Consider the following 23,075-nt stretch of genomic DNA (forward strand, 5'->3'; position numbering starts at 1 on the left):
TATATAATTATTAAATATATATAATTTTTAAGTTTAAATTACATCGTTAAAAACTTTTACGATAAGATATATTATCATGTCAAAAATAATTTTGATATAATTTCAATGTATTTTTTTAATTTTTCAAAATATTTATGTAAATAAAACTATAGAATATCTCCAATGCACGAGTATAAAACTAGATATCTCAGATGAGCTCATCCCAATTAGTCTTGACTCAATAATGGAATATATTAAATATACATATCTTGACCTTCCGCACAGATTGAAAGACCCGCAATTCTTTCAAGATAGAGTAATATTAACCCCTACACTGGAGGCTGTTGAAATGATAAACACTTACATGCTTGGCTTGATAGCTGCACCAGAACATGTGTAAGACCCACATTTTTAAATTAGGATAATTAATTAATTTCCGACTCTCACCTTGGTTACAGTGTAAGCGTTAGTGAAGGGCTAATCCGCTCTTAAAGCACTGTAGAAACGATATTCAAAAATATTCAGAGGAATATAAGAATTTCTCTTATTCCTTTCCATGACAAGTGTTTTGACACGAAACCCTGGAATGTACGAACAACCGATTCCAATTCTCGGAAGTTTGCCGAAACTAAGTTCCTGATAGCTCAAGTACCTTAAAATAAACTATCGATGAAGACTTTTTCTATTCGGAACCTCAAATGAAGATTTCACTCGTGTGTACCGATTTCTTTCGATGTTTCTAATCTTTCTTCAGAAGGAAGTTTTCTCATCTGACAACAATTGCAAAAAGTAGTTCTGCGGTATTTTGAAGCAGACTGCGTTCAAGCCATTTTCTCATTTAAAATGAATCCGAAACAAGTATCAGCCTTTTATTGAAGGATACTTAGCTTAATTGGATAATATGACGACGTCATATTTGTTATAATTGTCTAACGATTATTCTTTGGCTTAATTCTTACTCACTTCTTTATCTATGAATCATTTTAATTTGCTCAAAGTGATCCTAATTTATATTTTATCATTTCATTAAGTTCCTCATAATTTTTGGTATAGTAATATATCATCTCTACATTTTTCTCTTAACTCTATGGGATAAATCTTCCGGTGTCTAAATCAATCCATACCGATTTATAAAATATCCTCTAAAAATATCTTCTAAATATCTAATCATCATCCTAATCCCCTTCACGTTCTCACTCTCTTCTGCCGACCTCACCATCCTTTTCTTCTTCTTATTCCGCCACCTTCACGCTCATTTCCTTTCTCTGGAAGCAGCATCTTCTTCTTTTTCATTTCTTCTTTCATTTTCTTTGATGCAACACCATGCTCCATGCACATAATCTATAGCCTATTTTTGATTTAAAACACAGATGTTAATGTAACTTTAGAAGCAGGGGAGATTCCATATCTACTACTACTTAAAGTTAAGCCCCATGGCTACTATTCATAAGAAACCTCAAATCCTGGCCATTTATTTCGAGATTTAATCTGACGGTTGTTTGCAAGCCTGACTTATCACACATCAAGGATTAGGTTATCCTTTCTTATTTCTTCCACAGCTCATAGCCGACATCGACATATGAGGCGGAGGAGTAGTAGTTGTCAGTAAATCATGTATTTCTTTGTAGATTATCGTCACCCTATATAGAGGTAGGATTGAATGTCATGGAGAATAGGCATGGAGGGTGGAGAAAGCAAGGGGAAGGAGAATTTTGATGATGGAAGGTACTAAAATTTGTCACCGTCGATAGGTTTTTTTCAGGTTCAGAGGGACTAGAGTTGATGGTAGAAGGAAAAGGACTAATTTTTCCTTGTGAATTGTTTGGTGAGCCAGGTCAGAAGATGGGATTGATCATGAACTTTGTATTATAGTTCCCGATTTTGTGAGGAAGAGTGTAAAAGATGGAAGATGTTGATTGAGAAAGAGTGTTGTCAGGTGAGAATCAGAGATGGTGATGCAATCTTTGTTTATTGATTTCTTTGATGTCATTGTTTCATCACGTTAGGTTAGTAGGGGATTGCAAGTGTTCAATTTTCCCCTCATACCTCTATAAATACTCCTAATCTGTGGTATTTTCCCCTCATACTTCTTCTCAATTTTCACTTTGCTCAGTTGTCTTCTGCTTTGTATTCGATGATGTCTTTTGTTGCTGGTGCTTTGAATCCTATTCGCAGTCTATGTTCAAGTCGAGAAACATGGAAGATTAAGGTCCGTGTTCTTCGTGTGTGGGAGATGTGAATGTGGATGTGGATTATCCTTTGGAGGTTGAAGAAAGAGTGATTGGACAGAAAATGTTATTCAAGGTTTCCAGAATTGTTGCTTTAACATTTAATGGACTTCCTTGCTATCAAGTCCTTAGAATTTGTTCTGATTTGGAGGTTGTGGAAAAGTTTATTTCTGACTTAGCAGGAACTATATCATTGAAGGTTCGTAAGTTCATAACTCTATAGTATTTTCATTATTCCTTATAAGTAAATCCTGTGGTAGTTTCTGTTTTTAATTTTGTATAATCGTTGCTTCATTATGATGCATAATACATTACAGAGCTTAGATGATGATGCAAAGCTGTCTGAAAATTTTGTTGATGATGGAGAAAGCAACCATGATTCTGGTGGTCCAAAGAATGTGAAAAGGAAGTTAATGGTTCTATCTGAAGATAAGTGAGTGAAGATGTTCAGTTGAAGTTAAGGCAGAAGCAAACTCAAGTGATGGAAAAGTTTGAAGAAGGTTCTGTTGTGATTCCCATTGCTAAAGATAGCATGTTAGATGAAATTCAGCGTCTAAAAGCTCTTAAAATCTCTGATGATCTGTCTATTGGTGAGGAATCTATGTTGTCTGAGATTAATCGCCTCAAAGCATTTAAAACTTGTGATGAACTGCCTGGTATGGCTGTGTGTGAAGAGAAGACTGAAGGTTTGCCAACTGATTAAATTCAGTTTTGAAAGAAAGATGAAGATTTCGTGAAGTTCAGTTGTTGATGTGCATGTGTTTTAAGTGGAAACTGTTGGTGTTAGAGCTCAATGGAGACATCCTTAAATTGTATTTTGTTTGGGACTTACTATTATCTTTGTGGACTACCTATTTGTATAACAAAGGTGTCAGTGTGTTTAATCCAGTTTTTAGAATGTGTAATGTGTGATATTTTGTATTTCACTTCTATTATTGCCAGGATTTTGCTACAAGTGATTCATATCAGGCAGATTGTAATATTTTGTGAACAAGGTTGTTTAGTTGTACTGTGTTGTTTCTGCACTATTATTATATATAAGTGGTTGTTATATGAATTTTTGAGTATTCATGAGTATGGTCCGTATGTTAAATTACCTTATATTACTCACTATGCATTATTTCAATGAACCAATATTTTCTACTAATTTTGTATTTAATTAGTTATTTAAATTTGAAATTGTGTATAGTTTTTAAGTCAAAACAACTTTCCTACAGGTACTTTATTTCTATTCAGGATTCAAGGCAATCATAAGGAATATTGGCAGTCAAAAGTATAATTAATGTTTTTCACAAGCTTGATAACATACTTAATGCTTTTTACTTGAATCTTTAAAGGTTTAGAAAGTTCTTTGGACCTGTAGATTTTTACACTTTTGTAATATTTTATAGCTGTTATCAATGACAAAGGAAAGGAATAATTAAGTGTGTAATAAACATTAATGTGTAAGTGGCAAATTAGAATTAGATTGTTCTGATCTGTATAGGGGACTCATTTTTGTGAATTCGACATGTAAGAGAAGATGGAAGCATCATAAAGTAAGAAGCATGATGGAAATTTGTTGTTTGTGATTCAATTTTGATGATCCAAATCCGATGAATATTCAAATAAAAGTTAATGAGTTTTTACAGTTTACAAGTTTTCTTATGGTATGCCTTAAGAAGCTTTTATTAAGTTATCATGGTGTGATTTAATTTTCTAAAAAAAAAAGACAATATTGTTGTGTCATTGTTATTTTTAAGGAAAAAATATACTCTCCCTATCCCCTATTATAAGTCATTTTTATGTAATTTATAGGATTAAGAAAGGTGGTTATTTGCAATAAATTTGTAAAAAGTCTTATTAACTTTCCTTAATTACCCATGAATTTTTCTATCCAATATAATAATTTTTCAAAATGACACTCTCTTTCATACTCCCGTTGTCCCTAATTATAAGCTAAAGTTGAGACTTATGTTTTGTCACTAAATATAGCTGAAGTTGTAAAAGCTAATATTTCTTTCCATATTTACCCTTGCATTTATTTGTAGTGGAGCACTATTAATAGTATAATAATTAAAATGTTTTATCTTAAATAGGGGTAAACATGGACAGTTGAACCTTTTTTTTAACCAATGCATCATTTAAAACTTTCATGATAAGCGTGATTTTTACAATTTTAGCTTATAATTAGGGACATAGCTTATATTAAATAATAATGGTAAGTTTTGAAGAGGTGACTATTTATATCTAGCAAGATTTTCAAAATCATTTTAAGCTTAGTTTACTTTTCTTCAATGAATTCTTACATTTGAATACTTGGTTGAGGCAACGTCTACTCAAATTTGAGTAGGTGAAATTATCTTTTCTTTGTTCTTTTTCAATCAAGGGGTCTGTGATTGTTGTGTTGCATTAAATGCTGGGGCTGATATTTCAATTCAAATGATTAGAATTAAATCAGTGAGTTGTTTTTTCATATGTAATGATAATCATTGTTTTTCATTTAATGAACCTACCAACTATTCATAAAAAATTGTACTTAGTGAGATAGTCAAATCTTCTCATTTAATGCTTTGAAATGATCTCACACACAAAATCAAAAATAAAAAGTTAACTCCCTTACTATTTGCAGGGGAAAATCGATGTTGTCAAATCATCACCAACTTAAATCAAGTTCTTTGGTTTTGCACAAATGTAGTACATTAATTTTTCTTTTAATTTTTTTAGTGATTCATATTCATAATAAAATTAAGGAACAATTTTTTTTATTAAGTTTTTGAGGAATGTGCAAATTTAGTTTGGTTCTTAAAAAAAAATAGAGGGAGTATAACTAAGTTATGAGAGTGATATAATATGTGATGTGATATAATATAGATGTTGAATTTTACTTAGTTTAAATGTGTTTTGTGTATAACTTATTATTGGATTATTGGATACAAATTTTCTTATGTGCCATTTAGACAATACTAATGCTAATTTTTAATATATCCTTGAATATTAAATTGTTTGTTGAAATGATTAGTGATATATTGATAACGTAATTTTGAAGCTAGGTGTACTGTTGATTGAATTATAATAATTGTATAGGTACAATCATGTTGATTAATTATTTATTTATTGAGTTTGACTCCAATGTTATATGAGTACACTATATATATACCTAATGGGTGAGACAAGTAGGAAAAATTCTCCTTGCATGAAGAATGGTCGTTGTTTCAAATTTTTCCCAAAAAAATTTGTGGAAAAAACATCATTTGATTCTGATGGCTATCCAGTTTATAGGAGGAGAAATACAGGAGTGTCTACAAATAGGAGGGGGTTGATTTGGACAATGGTTTTGTTGTTCCATACAATCCAAAACTTTTGATGAAATATCAGGCCCATATCAACATTGAGTATTGCAACAAGTCGAATTCTATAAAATATCTTTTCAAGTATATTAACAAGGGAGTTGACAGGGTAACAATATCTATGTCTGTTGGCTAGAAGAATAATGAGGAAACAAATGTTGTGGATGAAATAAAGCAATATTATGATTGTAGATACCTTTCTCCATGTGAAGCTGTGTGGAGAACATTCTCATTTGACATTCATGATAGATGGCCGGCTGTTTATAAACAAAGCTATCATTTACCCAAGAAACAAGTTATATTGTTTAATGAAAGACAAACAATTGGTAATGTGTTTGAAAGAAATAAAGTAAAGAAAAGCATGTTCTTGGCGTGGATGGAGGCCAATTCTAAATATCCAGAGGGTAGAGGACTAAAGTATGCTGAATTTCCTGCATCATTTGTGTATGATAAGAAAGAGAAGAAATGGAGTCCTCGGAAACAAGGATTTTCTATTGGGCGCATTAACTTTGTTCCACCTGGATGTGGAGAGTTGTATTACTTGAGGATGTTGTTGAATGTTCAAAGAGGATGTACCAGTTTTGAAGATTTGAGATCTGTTGACAATCGTGTATATGATACTTTTAGGGAGGCATGTATTGCATTGAATTTACTTAAGGATGATCGTGAATATATAGATGGTATACTTGATGTGTCCACACTTGCTTCTGGTTCATACATGAGGGGATTGTTTGTTTCATATCTATTGGGAAATTCTATGGCAGATCCCTTGCATGTTTGGATGAAGACTTGGTCAATTTTAGCTGATGGAATTGTGCATGATATACGAAGAACTCACAATAATTTAGGTATAAATCCCCATTACTTTTGGTTTATAATTAAAGATTGTATTTTGTGTATCATATAATATGTAGTTTTTTTATGAGATTTTTTTTTTTGTAGATTTGGTTATTGATGAAGAACATCTAAAGCAATTATGTTTGATGGAGATAGAGAAGGTATTGATGGTGAATGGAAAATCCCTCAAAGATTTCCACAATATGCCATGTGTTGACTCCAGTATTTTGACACAATATGGTAATATTTTGCTATTGAATGAGCTTAACTTTGATACCATTGAGATGAGCAAATTACATGTTGAATGCTTTAGTATGTTGAATTCTGGCCAAGCTAAGATATATGAGGAGATTATGTCGGCAGTTAATAGTGATGATGGTGGATTTTTCTTCGTTTATGGATATGGTGGAACAGGCAAGACTTTCCTTTGGAAAACATTGAGTTACAAATTAAGATCTAAGAAAAAAATTATCTTAAATGTAGCTTCAACTGGTATAGCGTCACTTCTACTTCTTGTTGGTCGAACTGCACATTCTCTATTTTGTATTCCACTTAATGTTAATGAGGATTCATGTTGTGGGATTGTGCAAGGAAGTCCTAAAGCTGAGCTTCTTCAATTAACCAGTCTCATTATTTGGGATGAAGCACCAATGGTTAGTCGATATGCTTTTGAGGCGTTGGATAGAACATTGAGAGACATCATGAGGTTCTGTAACCCAGATAGTTTTGATAAACCATTTGGTGGCAAAGTTGTTGTTTTGGGTGGTGATTTCCGGCAAATTTTACCGGTTATCCCTAAGGGGAGTAGAGCTGAGATAGTTACGGCTACCATTAACTCGTCTCGATTATGGAGGTTTTGTAAAGTTCTGACTTTGACTGAAAATATGCGTTTGTTTTCTAACTTAGTGACCCCAGATGTTGAGGAAATTAAAGTTTTTGCGAAGTGGGTTCTCGATGTTGGTGATGGAATTCTAGGATATTATAATGATGGTGATTCTGATATTAAAGTTCTTGATGAGACTTTGGTTCCACAATCGTCTAATCCCATAGCAGATATTGTTCGAGCTATTTACCCTAATATTATGGACAAAGTTGGTTGTGTCGATTATTATGAAGACAAGGCTATTCTTGCTCCAACATTGGATGCTGTTGATTCGATCAACCAATATGTGTTGTCACTATTCCCCGGTAAGGAAAAGATTTACTTAAGCTCTGATACAGTGTGGAGTGTGAGGGAAGAGGTTGGTATTGAGGCTGATTGGGTAACAACTGAATTTTTGAATGACATTAGATGTTTTGGTATTCCTGATTACCGATTAGTATTGAAAGAGGGTGTTCCTGTTATGCTCATGCGTAATCTAGACATTTCAACAGGTCTTTGCAATGGAACGAGGTTTGTTATTACTCATCTCCGTCCAAATGTTGTTGGTGGTATTGTCATCTCGGGCACCCATATTGGTAGGAAGGTCTTTATTGGTAGAATGAATTTAATGCCAACTAATGAGAACATGCCAATTAAGTTCCAAAGAAGACAATTTCCGTTACTACTTTCATTTGCAATGACTATTAAGAAAAGTCAAGGTCAAACACTATCACATGTTGGCATTTACTTACCAAATCCCGTCTTTTCACATGGCCAATTGTATGTTGCTATATCTCGAGTAAAGACAAGAGCTGGATTGAAGATACTTATATGTAATGAAGATATAAGTCAAAGAAATGTTACGAAGAACATTGTCTTCAATGAGGTTTTCCAAAAAATTTACTCTTCTTAAATGTTGTAATTTACTATTATTTTGTTTGTTATTTTTTGAAATATTATGTGGTTTATGTTTTAGATGCATAATACTTAAACGTATATTTATATATCTTTTCCATAGATTTTACTCTGTGTGTAATTGTTTAATTTTGTAGAAATCACCTTTTCTTATATGAAATTTGTAATAATATATATTTATATATTAAAATTTTTAAATGTATAATATTGAAACGCGAGTTAAAAAATTAATAATTATTGAATACACCTAATTGATTCATTTAATTAGATTCCTTAATCCTTAATATTCGTAATTTGGTTTAGTTAAATATAAAATGATAAAAAAGTCTTATTTTTGTTATAATATTGGGTATGTAACTAAACCCTAAAGCTATCCGTTAATTAAATATAATTGATTTTTGTTATTGTATTGTAATTATACCCAAGAATAAATGTATATGTATTGTCTCAAATAATATTTTGTATGTTCGTAACATCTCTTATAATATTTTGATTTTATATATAAGAGAAAATTACAAATTATTAAACTTTGATTTAATTGTTTAACCATGATAAATAATACATATAAATATATTTAATCATAGAATTGATCGTCCGTGCATAGCACGGAAACGGGCTACAATACTAGTTAAAGCTTAAGGCAGATCTTTGTGTATTAATTGAATAGTATGAAGCAGAATTGAGATTCACCTTACAACAGCACACCACCACCATGTCCTTTTCTTCCTCACCTACAACCATGGCAGCACCTCTTCATCACTAAGTTTCTCCTTCACGCAGTAAGCCACTTTTCTCTCTCTCTCTTTTTGATTGAACTTGCACAGCTAAGCTTCTATTGGTCCCTTTTCGTTTGGGTTCCTTCTTCCACATGAATAATTGCATCATAGCTTGACAGGTTGATGTAGATCTACGTGAAAAGAAATGTTAGGCTCATCTAAGTTTTGTGAACTTTGCTTTTGAATTGATAGGCCTTGAAACAAATGAATGATTGATTGGTAATATAAGTAGTCGATAAGCTCATGTTGATGAAATATAATTATAAAAACCACTATATTATGTTTAAGTACTTAAATTAGAAATGATAGAGATGATTTTGGCCTCATAGTCCAGTTGTGATCAAGGTGCTTTTAGTTAACGAGCGAAATCAAACTAGCCTATGCAAATTCATTGCAGTCATCTTTTGGCCCTTGTTGGAGGTTATCACAAGGTATGGACCTTTAAATTTTGATAAAATAGTTGTTAAATATAGTTTACTCCTGGCTAAATATCTTCTACACTTATCATCAGATATTATACTGCACTCTGTAGAAGCCTTAGACATTCTTTTGTTGGTATAGCTTGATGGATTAATTGAATCAGCTATAAGTTCTTTTCTATGTTTAATTGTATGCATTGAAGAAAATATCCCAAATTCTGTTATTCTTGTAATCTGTCATCAGAGAGTTCAAAAGTTCAAAAGCCTCATATCTTCTTCTATGCCTCTAATTTACTTTAGTTCAGTAAGTTCTTCACTGATTTTTCCTACTCTTCTTCCACCGAATTTGGTTGTCATTGTCTTCTTGAGTTTTCTCCAACAGTATCTTATTCTCCTTCACCGAGTTGAATCAATGGATGGTATATCCGCCCATGCTTATTAGTAATCTAGTCGAAATTGTTGACTAAGTATTGATATACTAGGCACTCCTTTTAGATTGGTGATCATTTGGCATCATTATGAGTAACTTGTGGCTTTGGTAGCATATCTTTTAGCGTGGTGATCCAAAATTAGTGAAAAGGATTTCAAATGAAAGTTAACTTATAGAAATACATGTTGTGTAAATTTCAAAGTGTTTTGGTTCCTGGACTGGTCAGAATTGCAGGTGGAAGTTGGGAAAATTTCCTGCCCGAGTAAGCCCTGACAGTTTGTACTGTTTTGGGCATAACTCCTTGTGTATAAGTCAAATTTGTGTGAACCCACTTTTGTTTGAAAGCTAACTTAAAGGGCTCCAATATGTAAAAGTTTCAGGATTTTAGGATTGCTAGTTTAGTACAGAATTCACTTATAATTCACCCCCCTGTTATGCTGTCTGCATTCTGTAACAGCGGTAGTATCTGATGTATAATTAATTCCATAAGTGTTCAAACCTTATGAAACTTGTACGGTTAGAAAGATAACTTAAGGGTCTATTATGAGAAAGTATTTATATTTTTCTTAGATTTCTAAGTGGTTGAAATTTGGGTGATTAGTGACTAAGTGAGTACGTTTTGCTTAAGGGTTGGAGCAAAAAGCCTTGGAATGTTCAAGTTTGGAACTCAAAGTTGGAGCAACTGAGTGTGGACAAAAAAAGAAGGAGAATCGGCGAAGGTAAGGGCAACTCTCCTAGTTATTAGCTATTATGCTTACGTGTCAAGAATCGGCTGTTAATTGTGATGCTGTCTTATTTCTTTTAATGGATAGACATTTGCTATTTCTTGAATTAGGTAATTGCATAAACACGAAGTTATGCCAAAACCTTATGATTATATCGATTGTAAATGCAGAGTGTTATAAGAATTAGCAAGTAGGACCCGACGGAAGGTTCGAGATACTGCTGACGTGATGGATCGAGGCTTTCTCAGGAAAGAGAACTTGGGGATGATATTGATCTTTTGACTTGTTAGATTTTGAAACAAATGAATGCATAAGACTTGATTTGAGAATAAATTCCATAATGAACTAACTCAAAATAGAACACTTTGAATAATAAGGATAACCCATTTTGAGGAATTCTTAGGATATGAAGTGAGTTCGAAAATGGGAAGGGTCGAAGATTCGAGGTTCGAGGAAAGATAATGATTCAAGTTGTGAACATCATGAAGGGGGGTCGTTATGAGTAGAACCGCCATTAAGTGAAGGTGCTACTCCTTGTGTGAAGTGATTGGTCAAAGGACCGACGTTTACCTTAGGGAAGAACGATAGACACATGATGTAACACCCCGATTTCCAGGTGTCACTTTAGTAACAAAAAATAATCTTTACGCGGAAAACAGGTAATTTTTTTTCGTTTTCTTTCCTTTAAATCAAAACGATAAGGAAGTAAAGACAAAACCCAACTACTAAACTAACCGATATACAACATATATACATGTACAGCCTCAGCTGCACTCCATGTCACGCGCACTCGCAGTGACTCCAAAGCAGTGTGCCCGTAGGCAAATATATACAGACCCAGAAGTGTAAGTGAGAAAATTATAATTACAAACCACTAGGAGAAAGTCGGCCTCAATATGGCCTAAGCAAAGACTCCTATGGTCCAACTGACTCACTGTGATCCCTCAGTAAGAGAACCACACGAAAAGTCATGCGTCGGAAACCTACCCGATCCCAAAAGCAAAACGAATCAGAGCTCTACACAAAACATGACGCCTGCCCAAACCTAACCTCCCAGTGCCAAACCCAACACGATCTGAAGTCGGAAAGTTGAAGCTCAACTCCATGCGCCATAGAACTCCTTTCGTCAGACGTCCACGCTCGTCAGTCCGGTCCTCCACGACCCTTCCCCGATACGTCGCCCGGTGACCAGCAACATCGATCACCCAAGCGGTGGGGCATCCCGATCCTGCAGCTCATATCTGATCCCCCCCCGAGGGAGGGACCACCGAGAACCAGTCGGCCATCGACATCTGGCAGCAGGCCGACCGCCCAAACACAAACATACAAACAAAGCCAAGGCGCTAGGGTCAACTCACAGCAATAAGTACATATACACTCAACATGTGACAGGGTATATATATAAGTTGTTATATAAGCATATAAGTAATCCTAGCATGTTATGGCTCTAACATTGCTTCAATAAACAAACAGCACACAGTCTCAATCAGCATGAATGTATGCGTGAAATGCACAATATGAATCCGGATTTGTGACGCGTTCCCGTTCGCCACAAGTGAAGCATTCCCGTTCTTCACTATGGATGGACCATTCCCGTTATCCATCCTGGATGAACCATTCCCGTTATTCATCCTTGGTGAACCATTCCCGTTATTCATCATATGATGAACCATTCCCGTTATTCATCATTTATGCAAGGTGAACCATTCCCGTTATTCACCATGATATGCACAGGTGAACCATTCCCGTTATTCACCCGATTGAATGCAACGTGGTTAGCCAAACAACGAATCGCCCTTACCACGAAAGTGTTTAGCTCACAACCCAATCTCAACAAACTCATGAGTTAGTGTCGGTCAATACAACACAACTCGGAGTAAGTGTCGGTCAATACAACACAGCTCCACCAACAAGAATACACAAGGGTCTAGTGTCGGTCAATACAACACAGCCCAAACAACAAGAGCGCTAAGTGTCGGTCAATACAACACCGCTCCAACAACAAGAGAACCCAAGGGATTAGTGTCGGTCAATAATCCACAACCCCATCAACAAGAGTACGTAAAGTACTCGGTGACTTTCAATCATCACCATAGCTCACCTTAGTGGCTTTCCCCAATTCCAATAACTCACAACAAAGGTCGACTTTTCCCCGTCTTTCGTAAATATTTTCCCCTTCAGTTTTCCTATACTTAAACGTTAATAAAAATGATTTCAATTCAGATTAGTCAGGTTATGAGTTTATTTCTCAAAATCTAGGTTTCCCAAGTCTTTAGTTTTCGAAATTCTAATCCTTCTACGTTTTCCGAAAACCAACCACCCAAAAGAAGTTTCCCGGGGAAAGTCTAAGTAAACCAACAAATACCAACCAGGCTAGGTCTCAAACCCCTCATTTGGACTTGCCTAGGGTTGCTCATCCAACCCAAAATATCAAAGATCACCAGATCAATGAATCTCCACTCCGAAGTCGCGTCAAAACGCTCAATTCAACACAACATCACATCATAAGTTATGAAAACATTCATAACAATAAACCATCATCATAATCAATATCATAGCAAAGCATAAGTCGAATTTATCGATGCCTATCATGCAATCATAGCTAATATATATGTAAGTTGCCCTAACCTCGAGCTGTTCCAGCTTCGCAAACAAAGTTCTCCTCAAACAATTGCTCTGAGTATTCCAAAGTTCCTTCAACTGAACCTCGGAGGAAAACAAAGCAGAAACCAAACAAAATCAATTATTTCGATCGCAAAACAATACATAAACGATAGACAAAGCATTAAAGCTTCAGAATACGACAATCGGGTACGAAAGGACAAGTTTTCGAAAACGAAAAACTCCCCCTAAAGGTAATAAGCCACGGCCTCAAAGGAAAAAGGGCTTCGACTTTTTTTCTTCGATCAAATCAATTCACAAGGTAGTTTTAGGGTAAAACTAAGGCAAAGAAACTGTCAGAACAATTTTCGGACAATCGGGCCGAAATACGACTATCCAGGGGCATTTTGGTCCAAAATAAAGGCTCAAAACTTCAAAGTTATCAGTTCTGAAAACAAATTTGACAGCAATGATCCTCATGACATCCGTGACAACAAATCCTAAAGGCAGGAAGTCAGATTAAGTCTTTTCGACAATAAAGTTTCGAAATGTGAGACAAAAAGGGTTTTGAAACAGTTTTTCAGATCCTGGACAACTGGATCACAATCAGCGTTTACTGACAGAGGTTTTAGACTCAGGGGAACGTAAGGAACATAACCCAACCAAGAAATCGAAGAAATCGGACCATTTTAGAAAAAGCTCAAAACTGTGAGCACAGAAACGACTTCAGAAACGCAACATAAACAACAATCAGAGGTAGGAATCGTGTTAGTTACCTCGATACCTAGAAGTAGGGACGAACTGCACGAAGATTGGTCAAGTTTTCGTGAAAATCTCCTCCCCCCTTGCTCTCCACGAAATTCAGCCACAAAAGGAAGAAAATGAAGGAATTTTTGCTTTTTGAGCTATTTATAGGTAGGCGAAATCGCGGGAAAATGAAAATTTCGCGATTCCGATTTTTTGCAGCACGATCACCGTGGAATTCTAAGAGAGATTCTGGCGTCAGAATTCCAGAACTCAAAACAAATATCTAAGATTTGGGAAAAACGATATCCAAAACGCCAAAAGCGGTGTAAGTTAGTCTGTCCCGAAAAACTACTTTTTGCTGTGATGCTCAGACGACAAAACTTCCAACAGAAGAAAGATTGGAAATGTCGAAACAAGTCTGGCATCGCGGACGGAATCTTCGTTAGATGTCCCGAATAGAAAAAGTCTTCATCCTTCGCTCAAAACTAAGGTTTCGAAGCAAAGAAATTAGCGTCGGCGGACATCCGAAAAGTTAAACCTATCGTGCGTACAGTCCAGAGTTCCGAAATGAAACGCTGGTCGATGGAAAAATAAAGAGAAACGTTAAATTTTCCAAGAGTTCGAAATCTCACTTAAAACGTTGCTTTAAGAGCGAAATAGCCTATTCTGGACATGCTCGCCATAAGGCAGGTGTGCAGACGACTCGCACTAGCTCCGAAAGAAACAACGCCACATTCCTCGAGCAATTCCTGAACTTTCTTCTTCATTAATCTTTCTCAAATATCAAACTCCTGTCACGCTTACACTGATTCCACGCGTGAGTCGGAAATTAACTTGTTCCGAAAGTCCGGGTCTTACAATACTCCCCTCCAAAAAGAAAGTTTCGTCCTCGAAACTCAGAGTTCTGAGAAAAGTCCGGAATACAGTTCCTTGATCTGGTCTTCCAATTCCCCTGTAGCATTGCCCGTGTCATTGTTCCTCATAACCTTTACTTAAGCAAGTTGTTTTCCCCTTAACTGTTTCACTCTTCTATCCCCACTGCTAACTGTCGGTGTCTCAAAAGACAAACCATCATTCAACTTCATGTCGTCTGGCTCGATCACTTGCGTCGGATCTCTTCTTGAAATGATACCGGTTGGCATTCCGTGAAGTCGCACAATCTTAGCCACTTACTTCTTTACTTTCGGTCGTCCGAAATTCTTCTTAAACTCAGTGCCTCTCTGTCATCTCAAAATAGATACCCAGCTTGTCCTCGTGATCTTCATCTACAGTCCAAAACTCCACTTGTCCGTTCGATAACTCCTAGATGAAATCTTGCGTTGGAATCTAATACTCCATTAAAACACCTCCAACTTCGTAACTATCTTTACACACACCAAGTAATCAAACTTCTACTTAGTCACTATTCGAATTAAAACTCGACTTATGTCCTTATTCCTTGTCCTTCACTAATCTTATCCCCCTTCAACATCAATTTATCAACAACTTATAAGATAATCCTCCTCTTAATATTTAACAATCCGTTTTTACCGTCTTCTTCCTCGAAACTTCCCTCACTCAAACCTATTTACACTCACTGAAATCCCTAACCCTTCGCACAAATCGAGACTTATCCTCTAGAAGATTACATCATAACTATACCTCAAGGGACTTAACTAGCCATTGACTCTTAAACTCTACGAAACTCGTCAAAATATAACAACCTCAGATATTCGTCTTAATACTAACACCTTCCTTTTTGTGACTCAATCACCATCTCGTCAGTCAACTTCTTAATTTCTCAATCAAATTCTGACAAACTTCAAGTCCTACACACCTTAGACAGACATTCATAGATTTAAAACCTAAACCTTCACCAAGTTTGGTCCTCTAATGACCTTTAATCCTTCAATACTTCTTAAATGAATATCAGTTTCTTAAAAACTATAACTCCTTCACTTACCCAAACGACCTGACCAGTGTCGTCATGCTTTCACATCCACAACTTATTATGCTAACATCATTCAAATCATATCACATGGCTCATTATGTCCGCAACCTTATAATCAACATCAATCGATCATCGACCTTAACACTCCACACAACCCAGAATTCCTTTACTTCAAGATCACTCTTATATTATACCTCAATGGTCTTAACCCGAAGCTCACCTTCAGGTCTTCAATCTTCTAAGATTCAACTCCTATTGTCACACCTACAACCATAAGATCTCCTATTCGTACGCGATTCTCGACTCTCAAGATTCAACCTTAACCCTAAGATTTCAATCCAACTTAGTAAATCTCACTTAGTAATCTTAGCATATTTCTTTGGAATCCATATCAACAACCTCAAGTATTCAACTTATGCTAAAACTTTCTTTCTCCAACTTAATCATTAATTCAACACTTTTCAAGCGAAAATTCATCTCTTAAGACTATAATGTCTCCACATATTAATCAAACGCTTAGCAAAACTTATTCCTCGAACTCGACTATAACAATCTAGTTCAGAGCTAATTCTTCTCAATCTCGCTACCATCAAGCTATCATCTAAAACCTGATTAAATCCAACTTATTTAGTCTCTAACAACTCCCCTCAGCAATCACATAACCTATGACTTCATAACTTCCGAGAAACTACTTAATACTTTTCCAGCACTAAATCTCTTGACTTGGTCTACCTCTACTTGGAGTAATCACACGAACTAACCAATCAATGTCTATACGACACTCATCGACTTCCACAGATTCAAATCTTAATCTTTTACAATCAAATGCTTAACACGAACTTTCCTCCCAAATCCGACTAATCCTCAATCAATTCAAATTCATCTTACCCGTCCTTCTATCAAAGTCCATAACCAGCTGTGATTCCGAATATCACCCCCTCAATATTAGGTTGATCAGGCCTAATACATCGAAGGTGGAAATTTAGAAAAACCCACTGGAACAGTCAATGAGTTCCTATCCTCCAGTAGTCACAAATATCCTGATACTAAATCCTTTAATGATCCCGCTACGGAACTACACACCCTCAACATGACACGTATACTACCCATAAAGAATCTCCCTAAGATTCGTTCTTCAGCTACTAGCTTCCTCATAATCGCATCGGTGGAAGGCTACTTTCTAGACTTAGTGTGCTATTCCCAACCTCGTGTAACTCCTATAGTTAAAACACGAGCAACTTCGAATAAGGTCCTACTAGGGATAATAATCATAAGATCATAGTCTAGGTCGTAAATACAAGTTAGGCGCGTCACACTCGCTTCGAAGAGAAAAGAGTAAGTTATTCTAGAATAAAAGAACAGTTAAAATATTACCATCGTTCCCACGTTCTTCCTCGTTCAACTCCTCAGCTCTTGCCCCCTCCTTGGTATGAATCCTTTCCTCTATAGCAAATTGTTTTCCTTTCCCAACATTCCCTGATGATTCGCCCTTGAGTGCCTTACAATCTCTGGAGAAATGTCCCGGTTGGTTGCAATTAAAGCATAGTTTTCCCTTGATCTTGCACTTACTAGCATAGTGCCCTACTTCCCTGCACCTGTAACACGTCACTGCTCTTCCCGAAGTCTTGTTTCCTGTCCCTTCGGTAGCATCATTCCCTTTCATCTTACTATCAGACGTTTCCTCCTGGGGTGTCTTGCAGTTCACAGCTAGATGCCCCTCTCGGTTACACTTGAAGCATCTCCATCCAGTCACTGAGCACTTGTTAGCAAAATGCCCAAACTTTCCACAACGAGTACATGTCACACCTTTGTCACCAACTGGCTCCCCTCCAGTATCAGCAGTCGTTGGTTTGTAGACTCTTGAGATAAGATCTCTTCCCTTGAAACGCTGATACGGTCCCCACTGATGGTAGCTCTCCCTTCTGTTGTAGCGTTGAGATCCTGACCTTATTGGTCCCCCAGCTCCTGTTCGGTTCATTCCTCTTTGTTGATACATCGCCGTCGCCATCAGTCGTTGGTGATGCTCACGTGCAGCCTCTTCAGCGCGCATATAAGCGTCTTCCGCAGCCTGGTTCATCATTGCCTCGATCAGTGTAGCTATTGCCCCCGCCATCCGGTTAAGGTCCACCATCCTATATCTCATCAAACGTTCGATTAGTACTAGCCATACGGTAGCACTAGACAAACCACTCAATCCGATTAAGTAGTAACGCAAACAATTAGAGCGAAAATCGCTCTGCAGACAATCAATTTTCACTCTTTGCAGAGTCACACAACCTAGCACAGAAAACCTATTCCCCAAAGACTCCCAAAAGACTCGACTAAGCTCTGATACCACAATGTAACACCCTGATTTCCAGGTGTCACTTTAGTAACCAAAAATAATCTTTACGCGGAAAACAGGTAATTTTTTTTCGTTTTCTTTCCTTTAAATCAAAACGATAAGGAAGTAAAGACAAAACCCAACTACTAAACTAACCGATATACAACATATATACATGTACAGCCTCAGCTGCACTCCATGTCACGCGCACTCGCAGTGACTCCAAAGCAGTGTGCCCGTAGGCAAATATATACAGACCCAGAAGTGTAAGTGAGAAAATTATAATTACAAACCACTAGGAGAAAGTCGGTCTCAATATGGCCTAAGCAAAGACCCCTATGGTCCAACTGACTCACTGTGATCCCTCAGTAAGAGAACCACACGAAAAGTCATGCGTCGGAAACATACCCGATCCCAAAAGCAAAACGAATCAGAGCTCTACACAAAACATGACGCCTGCCCAAACCTAACCTCCCAGTGCCAAACCCAACACGATCTGAAGTCGGCAAGTTGAAGCTCAACTCCATGAGCCATAGAACTCCTTTCGTCAGATGTCCACGCTCGTCAGTCCGGTCCTCCACGACCCTTCCCCGATACGTCGCCCGGTGACCAACAACATCGATCACCCAAGCGGTGGGGCATCCCGATCCTGCAGCTCATATCTGATCCCCCCCCCGAGGGAGGGACCACCGAGAACCAGTCGGCCATCGACATCTGGCAGCAGGCCGACCGCCCAAACACAAACATACAAACAAAGCCAAGGCGCTAGGGTCAACTCACAGCAATAAGTACATATACACTCAACATGTGACAGGGTATATATATAAGTTGTTATATAAGCATATAAGTAATCCTAGCATGTTATGGCTCTAACATTGCTTCAATAAACAAACAGCACACAGTCTCAGTCAGCATGAATGTATGCGTGAAATGCACAATATGAATCCGGATTTGTGACGCGTTCCCGTTCGCCACAAGTGAAGCATTCCCGTACTTCACTATGGATGGACCATTCCCGTTATCCATCCTGGATGAAATCCATCCTGGATGAACCATTCCCGTTATTCATCCTTGGTGAACCATTCCCGTTATTCACCATATGATGAACCATTCCCGTTATTCATCATTTATGCAAGGTGAACCATTCCCGTTATTCACCATGATATGCACAGGTGAACCATTCCCGTTATTCACCCGATTGAATGCAACGTGGTTAGCCAAACAACGAATCGCCCTTACCACGAAAGTGTTTAGCTCACAACCCAATCTCAACAAACTCATGAGTTAGTGTCGGTCAATACAACACAACTCGGAGTAAGTGTCGGTCAATACAACACAGCTCCACCAACAAGAATACACAAGGGTCTAGTGTCGGTCAATACAACACAGCCCAAACAACAAGAGCGCTAAGTGTCGGTCAATACAACACCGCTCCAACAACAAGAGAACCCAAGGGATTAGTGTCGGTCAATACAACACAACCCCATCAACAAGAGTACGTAAAGTACTCGGTGACTTTCAATCATCACCATAGCTCACCTTAGTGGCTTTCCCCAATTCCAATAACTCACAACAAAGGTCGACTTTTCCCCGTCTTTCGTAAATATTTTCCCCTTCAGTTTTCCTATACTTAAACGTTAATAAAAATGATTTCAATTCAGATTAGTCAGGTTATGAGTTTATTTCTCAAAATCTAGGTTTCCCAAGTCTTTAGTTTTCGAAATTCTAATCCTTCTACGTTTTCCGAAAACCAACCACCCAAAAGAAGTTTCCCGGGGAAAGTCTAAGTAAACCAACAAATACCAACCAGGCTAGGTCTCAAACCCCTCATTTGGACTTGCCTAGGGTTGCTCATCCAACCCAAAATATCAAAGATCACCAGATCAATGAATCTCCACTCCGAAGTCGCGTCAAAACGCTCAATTCAACACAACATCACATCATAAGTTATGAAAACATTCATAACAATAAACCATCATCATAATCAATATCATAGCAAAGCATAAGTCGAATTTATCGATGCCTATCATGCAATCATAGCTAATATATATGTAAGTTGCCCTAACCTCGAGCTGTTCCATCTTCGCAAACAAAGTTCTCCTCAAACAATTGCTCTGAGTATTCCAAAGTTCCTTCAACTGAACCTCGGAGGAAAACAAAGCAGAAACCAAACAAAATCGATTAGTTCGATCGCAAAACAATACATAAACGATAGACAAAGCATTAAAGCTTCAGAATACGACAATCGGGTACGAAAGGACAAGTTTTCGAAAACGAAAAACTCCCCCTAAAGGTAATAACCCACGACCTCAAAGGAAAAAGGGCTTCGACTCTTTTTCTTCGATCAAATCAATTCACAAGGTAGTTTTAGGGTAAAACTTAGGCAAAGAAACTGTCAGAACAATTTTCGGACAATCGGGCCGAAATACGACTATCCAGGGGCATTTTGGTCCAAAATAAAGGCTCAAAACTTCAAAGTTATCAGTTCTGAAAACAAATTTGACAGCAATGATCCTCATGACATCCGTGACAACAAATCCTAAAGGCACGAAGTCAGATTAAGTCTTTTCGACATTAAAGTTTCGAAATGTGAGACAAAAAGGGTTTTAAACAGTTTTTCAGATCCTGGACAACTGGATCACAATCAGCGTTTACTGACAGAGGTTTTAGACTCAGGGGAACGTAAGGAACATAACCCAACCAAGAAATCGAAGAAATCGGACCATTTTAGAAAAAGTTCAAAACTGTGAGCACAGAAACGACTTCAGAAACGCAACAGAAACAACAATCAGAGGTAGGAATCGTGTTAGTTACCTCGATACCTAGAAGTAGGGACGAACTGCACGAAGATTGGTCAAGTTTTCGCGAAAATCTCCTCCCCCTTGCTCTCCACGAAATTCAGCCACAAAAGGAAGAAAATGAAGGAATTTTTGCTTTTTGAGCTATTTATAGGCAGGCGAAATCGCGGGAAAATGAAAATTTCGCGATTCCGATTTTTTGCAGCACGATCACCGTGGAATTCTAAGAGAGATTCTGGCGTCAGAATTCCAGAACTCCAAACAAATATCTAAGATTTGGGAAAAACGATATCCAAAACGCCAAAAGCGGTGTAAGTTAGACTGTCCCGAAAAACTACTTTTTGCTGTGATGCTCAGACGACAAAACTTCCAACAGAAGAAAGATTGGAAATGTCGAAACAAGTCTGGCTGCGCGGACGGAATCTTCGTTAGATGTCCCAAATAGAAAAAGTCTTCATCCTTCGCTCAAAACTAAGGTTTCGAAGCAAAGAAATTAGCGTCGGCGGACATCCGAAAAGTTAAACCTATCGTGCGTACAGTCCAGAGTTCCGAAATGAAACGCTGGTCGATGGAAAAATAAAGAGAAACTTTAAATTTTCCAAGAGTTCGAAATCTCACTTAAAACGTTGCTTTAAGAGCGAAATAGCCTATTCTGGACATGCTCGCCATAAGGCAGGTGTGCAGACGACTCGCACTAGCTCCGAAAGAAACAACGCCACATTCCTCGAGCAATTCCTGAACTTTCTTCTTCATTAATCTTTCTCAAATATCAAACTCCTGTCACGCTTACACTGATTCCACGCGTGAGTCGGAAATTAACTTGTTCCGAAAGTCCGGGTCTTACACATGAACCATAGCTTGACACGTATCCGGGTGAGGACGAATCGTGGTTTGCTAGCTCTTGCATACCTGCATGACTTGATTAAGAGGCTTGTCCTTAATCCTATTAATTATTCTTTGATTAAGAGGTTGGTCCTTAATCATATTATATATCCATCGATTAGAGAGGATGGACCTTAATCGTATTGTTTACCCCTGGATTAAAGTGGCTGGACCTTAATCCTATTAATTACTCTTGATTAAGGGGTATGACCTTAATCATATTATTCGTTATTGGATTAGAGAGGATGGACCTTAATCCTATTGTTAGCTCATGGATTAAAGAGGATGAACCTTAATCCTATTATTTGCTTGTGGATTAAAGTGGCTGGACCTTAATTCCTATTTTTGCTATTTGATTAAAGTGGTTGGACCTTAATCATATTATTTGTCCTTGGATTAATGTGGCTGGACCTTAATCCTATTATGTGTTAGTTGATTTAGAGGATTGACCTTAGTCATACTATTTGTTATTTGCTTAAGAGGTTAGACCTTAACTCCTATTACTTGGATCGATTAAGGGGCTAGTCCTTGATCCTGTTATCTGTTTGTTGATTAGAGAGTATAGAGCTCATCGTGCTAGATGATTGACCGCTGAGTCGTGCGTTTCCATTAGTGAGACGTGATGCTGCCCTGGCAAAGAAATGAAGATACATCTATGCGTAGACGACGAGTGATGGATTGATGACTTGATGTTCAAAGGATAGAGATTGACTTATGTTGTGTCTAACTATTATTATTCACACGCTACTTAACTATGCTAAATCAAGCTAGGACTTATATTACATTACTCTAAGAAGTTGACCCTTTCTGCCTTGTTTGCTTTGTTTGTGTTTTGGGCTGTCGGGAAACTGCCAGGCCCTAACAGATGTGTCTCCGAGGAGCTGTTGATTGCTGCAAGAAGGTGATTGGACTTATTGACGATGAGACTTCCTTGGAGCGATTGAACCAACCGAAGACTTGTGGAAGTAATAGTTAGATGTAAGGCTAGAGCCTTGGGTAGAGAAGCTTACCGTCATTGGTTGAAGCTCGTAGGAATGATTGTATTACTTACTTTGGTCTTGGGTAGGTTCCGATGCATTACTCTTCTGCGAATCTCCAGTGAGGGGATTGTAGGAAGTATATTAGACTTAGGGTATTATCGCATTTTGAACTTTGTTGTCGGTTAAGACATTACTTCACTGTATATTTTATATGTCTTGAACATCCGTCGTCACTCACGGGTGCTTGCCTTGTCAAGGCCGGATGTAAGGGTTTGGGTAAGAGTATACATATTAGGCTTTGGAAATGTTTTGGA

The 23,075-nt window shown here is 37.3% G+C and overlaps 1 protein-coding gene and 2 long non-coding RNA genes across 3 annotated transcripts; all 3 read left to right on the forward strand.

Moving 5' to 3' along the window:
- The first annotated feature begins 1,086 nt into the window (after positions 1-1,086).
- LOC130724212 (uncharacterized) lies at positions 1,087-3,274 on the forward strand. Its single transcript, XR_009014455.1, has 2 exons — positions 1,087-2,406; positions 2,525-3,274. It is a non-coding gene; the product is annotated as an uncharacterized LOC130724212 (long non-coding RNA).
- Positions 3,275-5,912: 2,638 nt separating this feature from the next.
- On the forward strand, positions 5,913-8,148 carry LOC130725148 (uncharacterized). Its single transcript, XM_057576400.1, has 2 exons — positions 5,913-6,384; positions 6,479-8,148. The coding sequence occupies exons 1-2, from the start codon at positions 5,913-5,915 to the stop codon at positions 8,146-8,148; spliced, it is 2,142 nt and encodes a 713-aa protein (XP_057432383.1).
- Positions 8,149-8,784: 636 nt separating this feature from the next.
- LOC130721879 (uncharacterized) lies at positions 8,785-22,807 on the forward strand. Its single transcript, XR_009013682.1, has 3 exons — positions 8,785-8,929; positions 10,404-10,494; positions 22,637-22,807. It is a non-coding gene; the product is annotated as an uncharacterized LOC130721879 (long non-coding RNA).
- The last annotated feature ends 268 nt before the right edge of the window (positions 22,808-23,075 follow it).

The sequence above is a fragment of the Lotus japonicus genome, chromosome 6, assembly GCF_012489685.1.
Source record: "Lotus japonicus ecotype B-129 chromosome 6, LjGifu_v1.2".
NCBI classification, from domain to species: domain Eukaryota; kingdom Viridiplantae; phylum Streptophyta; class Magnoliopsida; order Fabales; family Fabaceae; genus Lotus; species Lotus japonicus.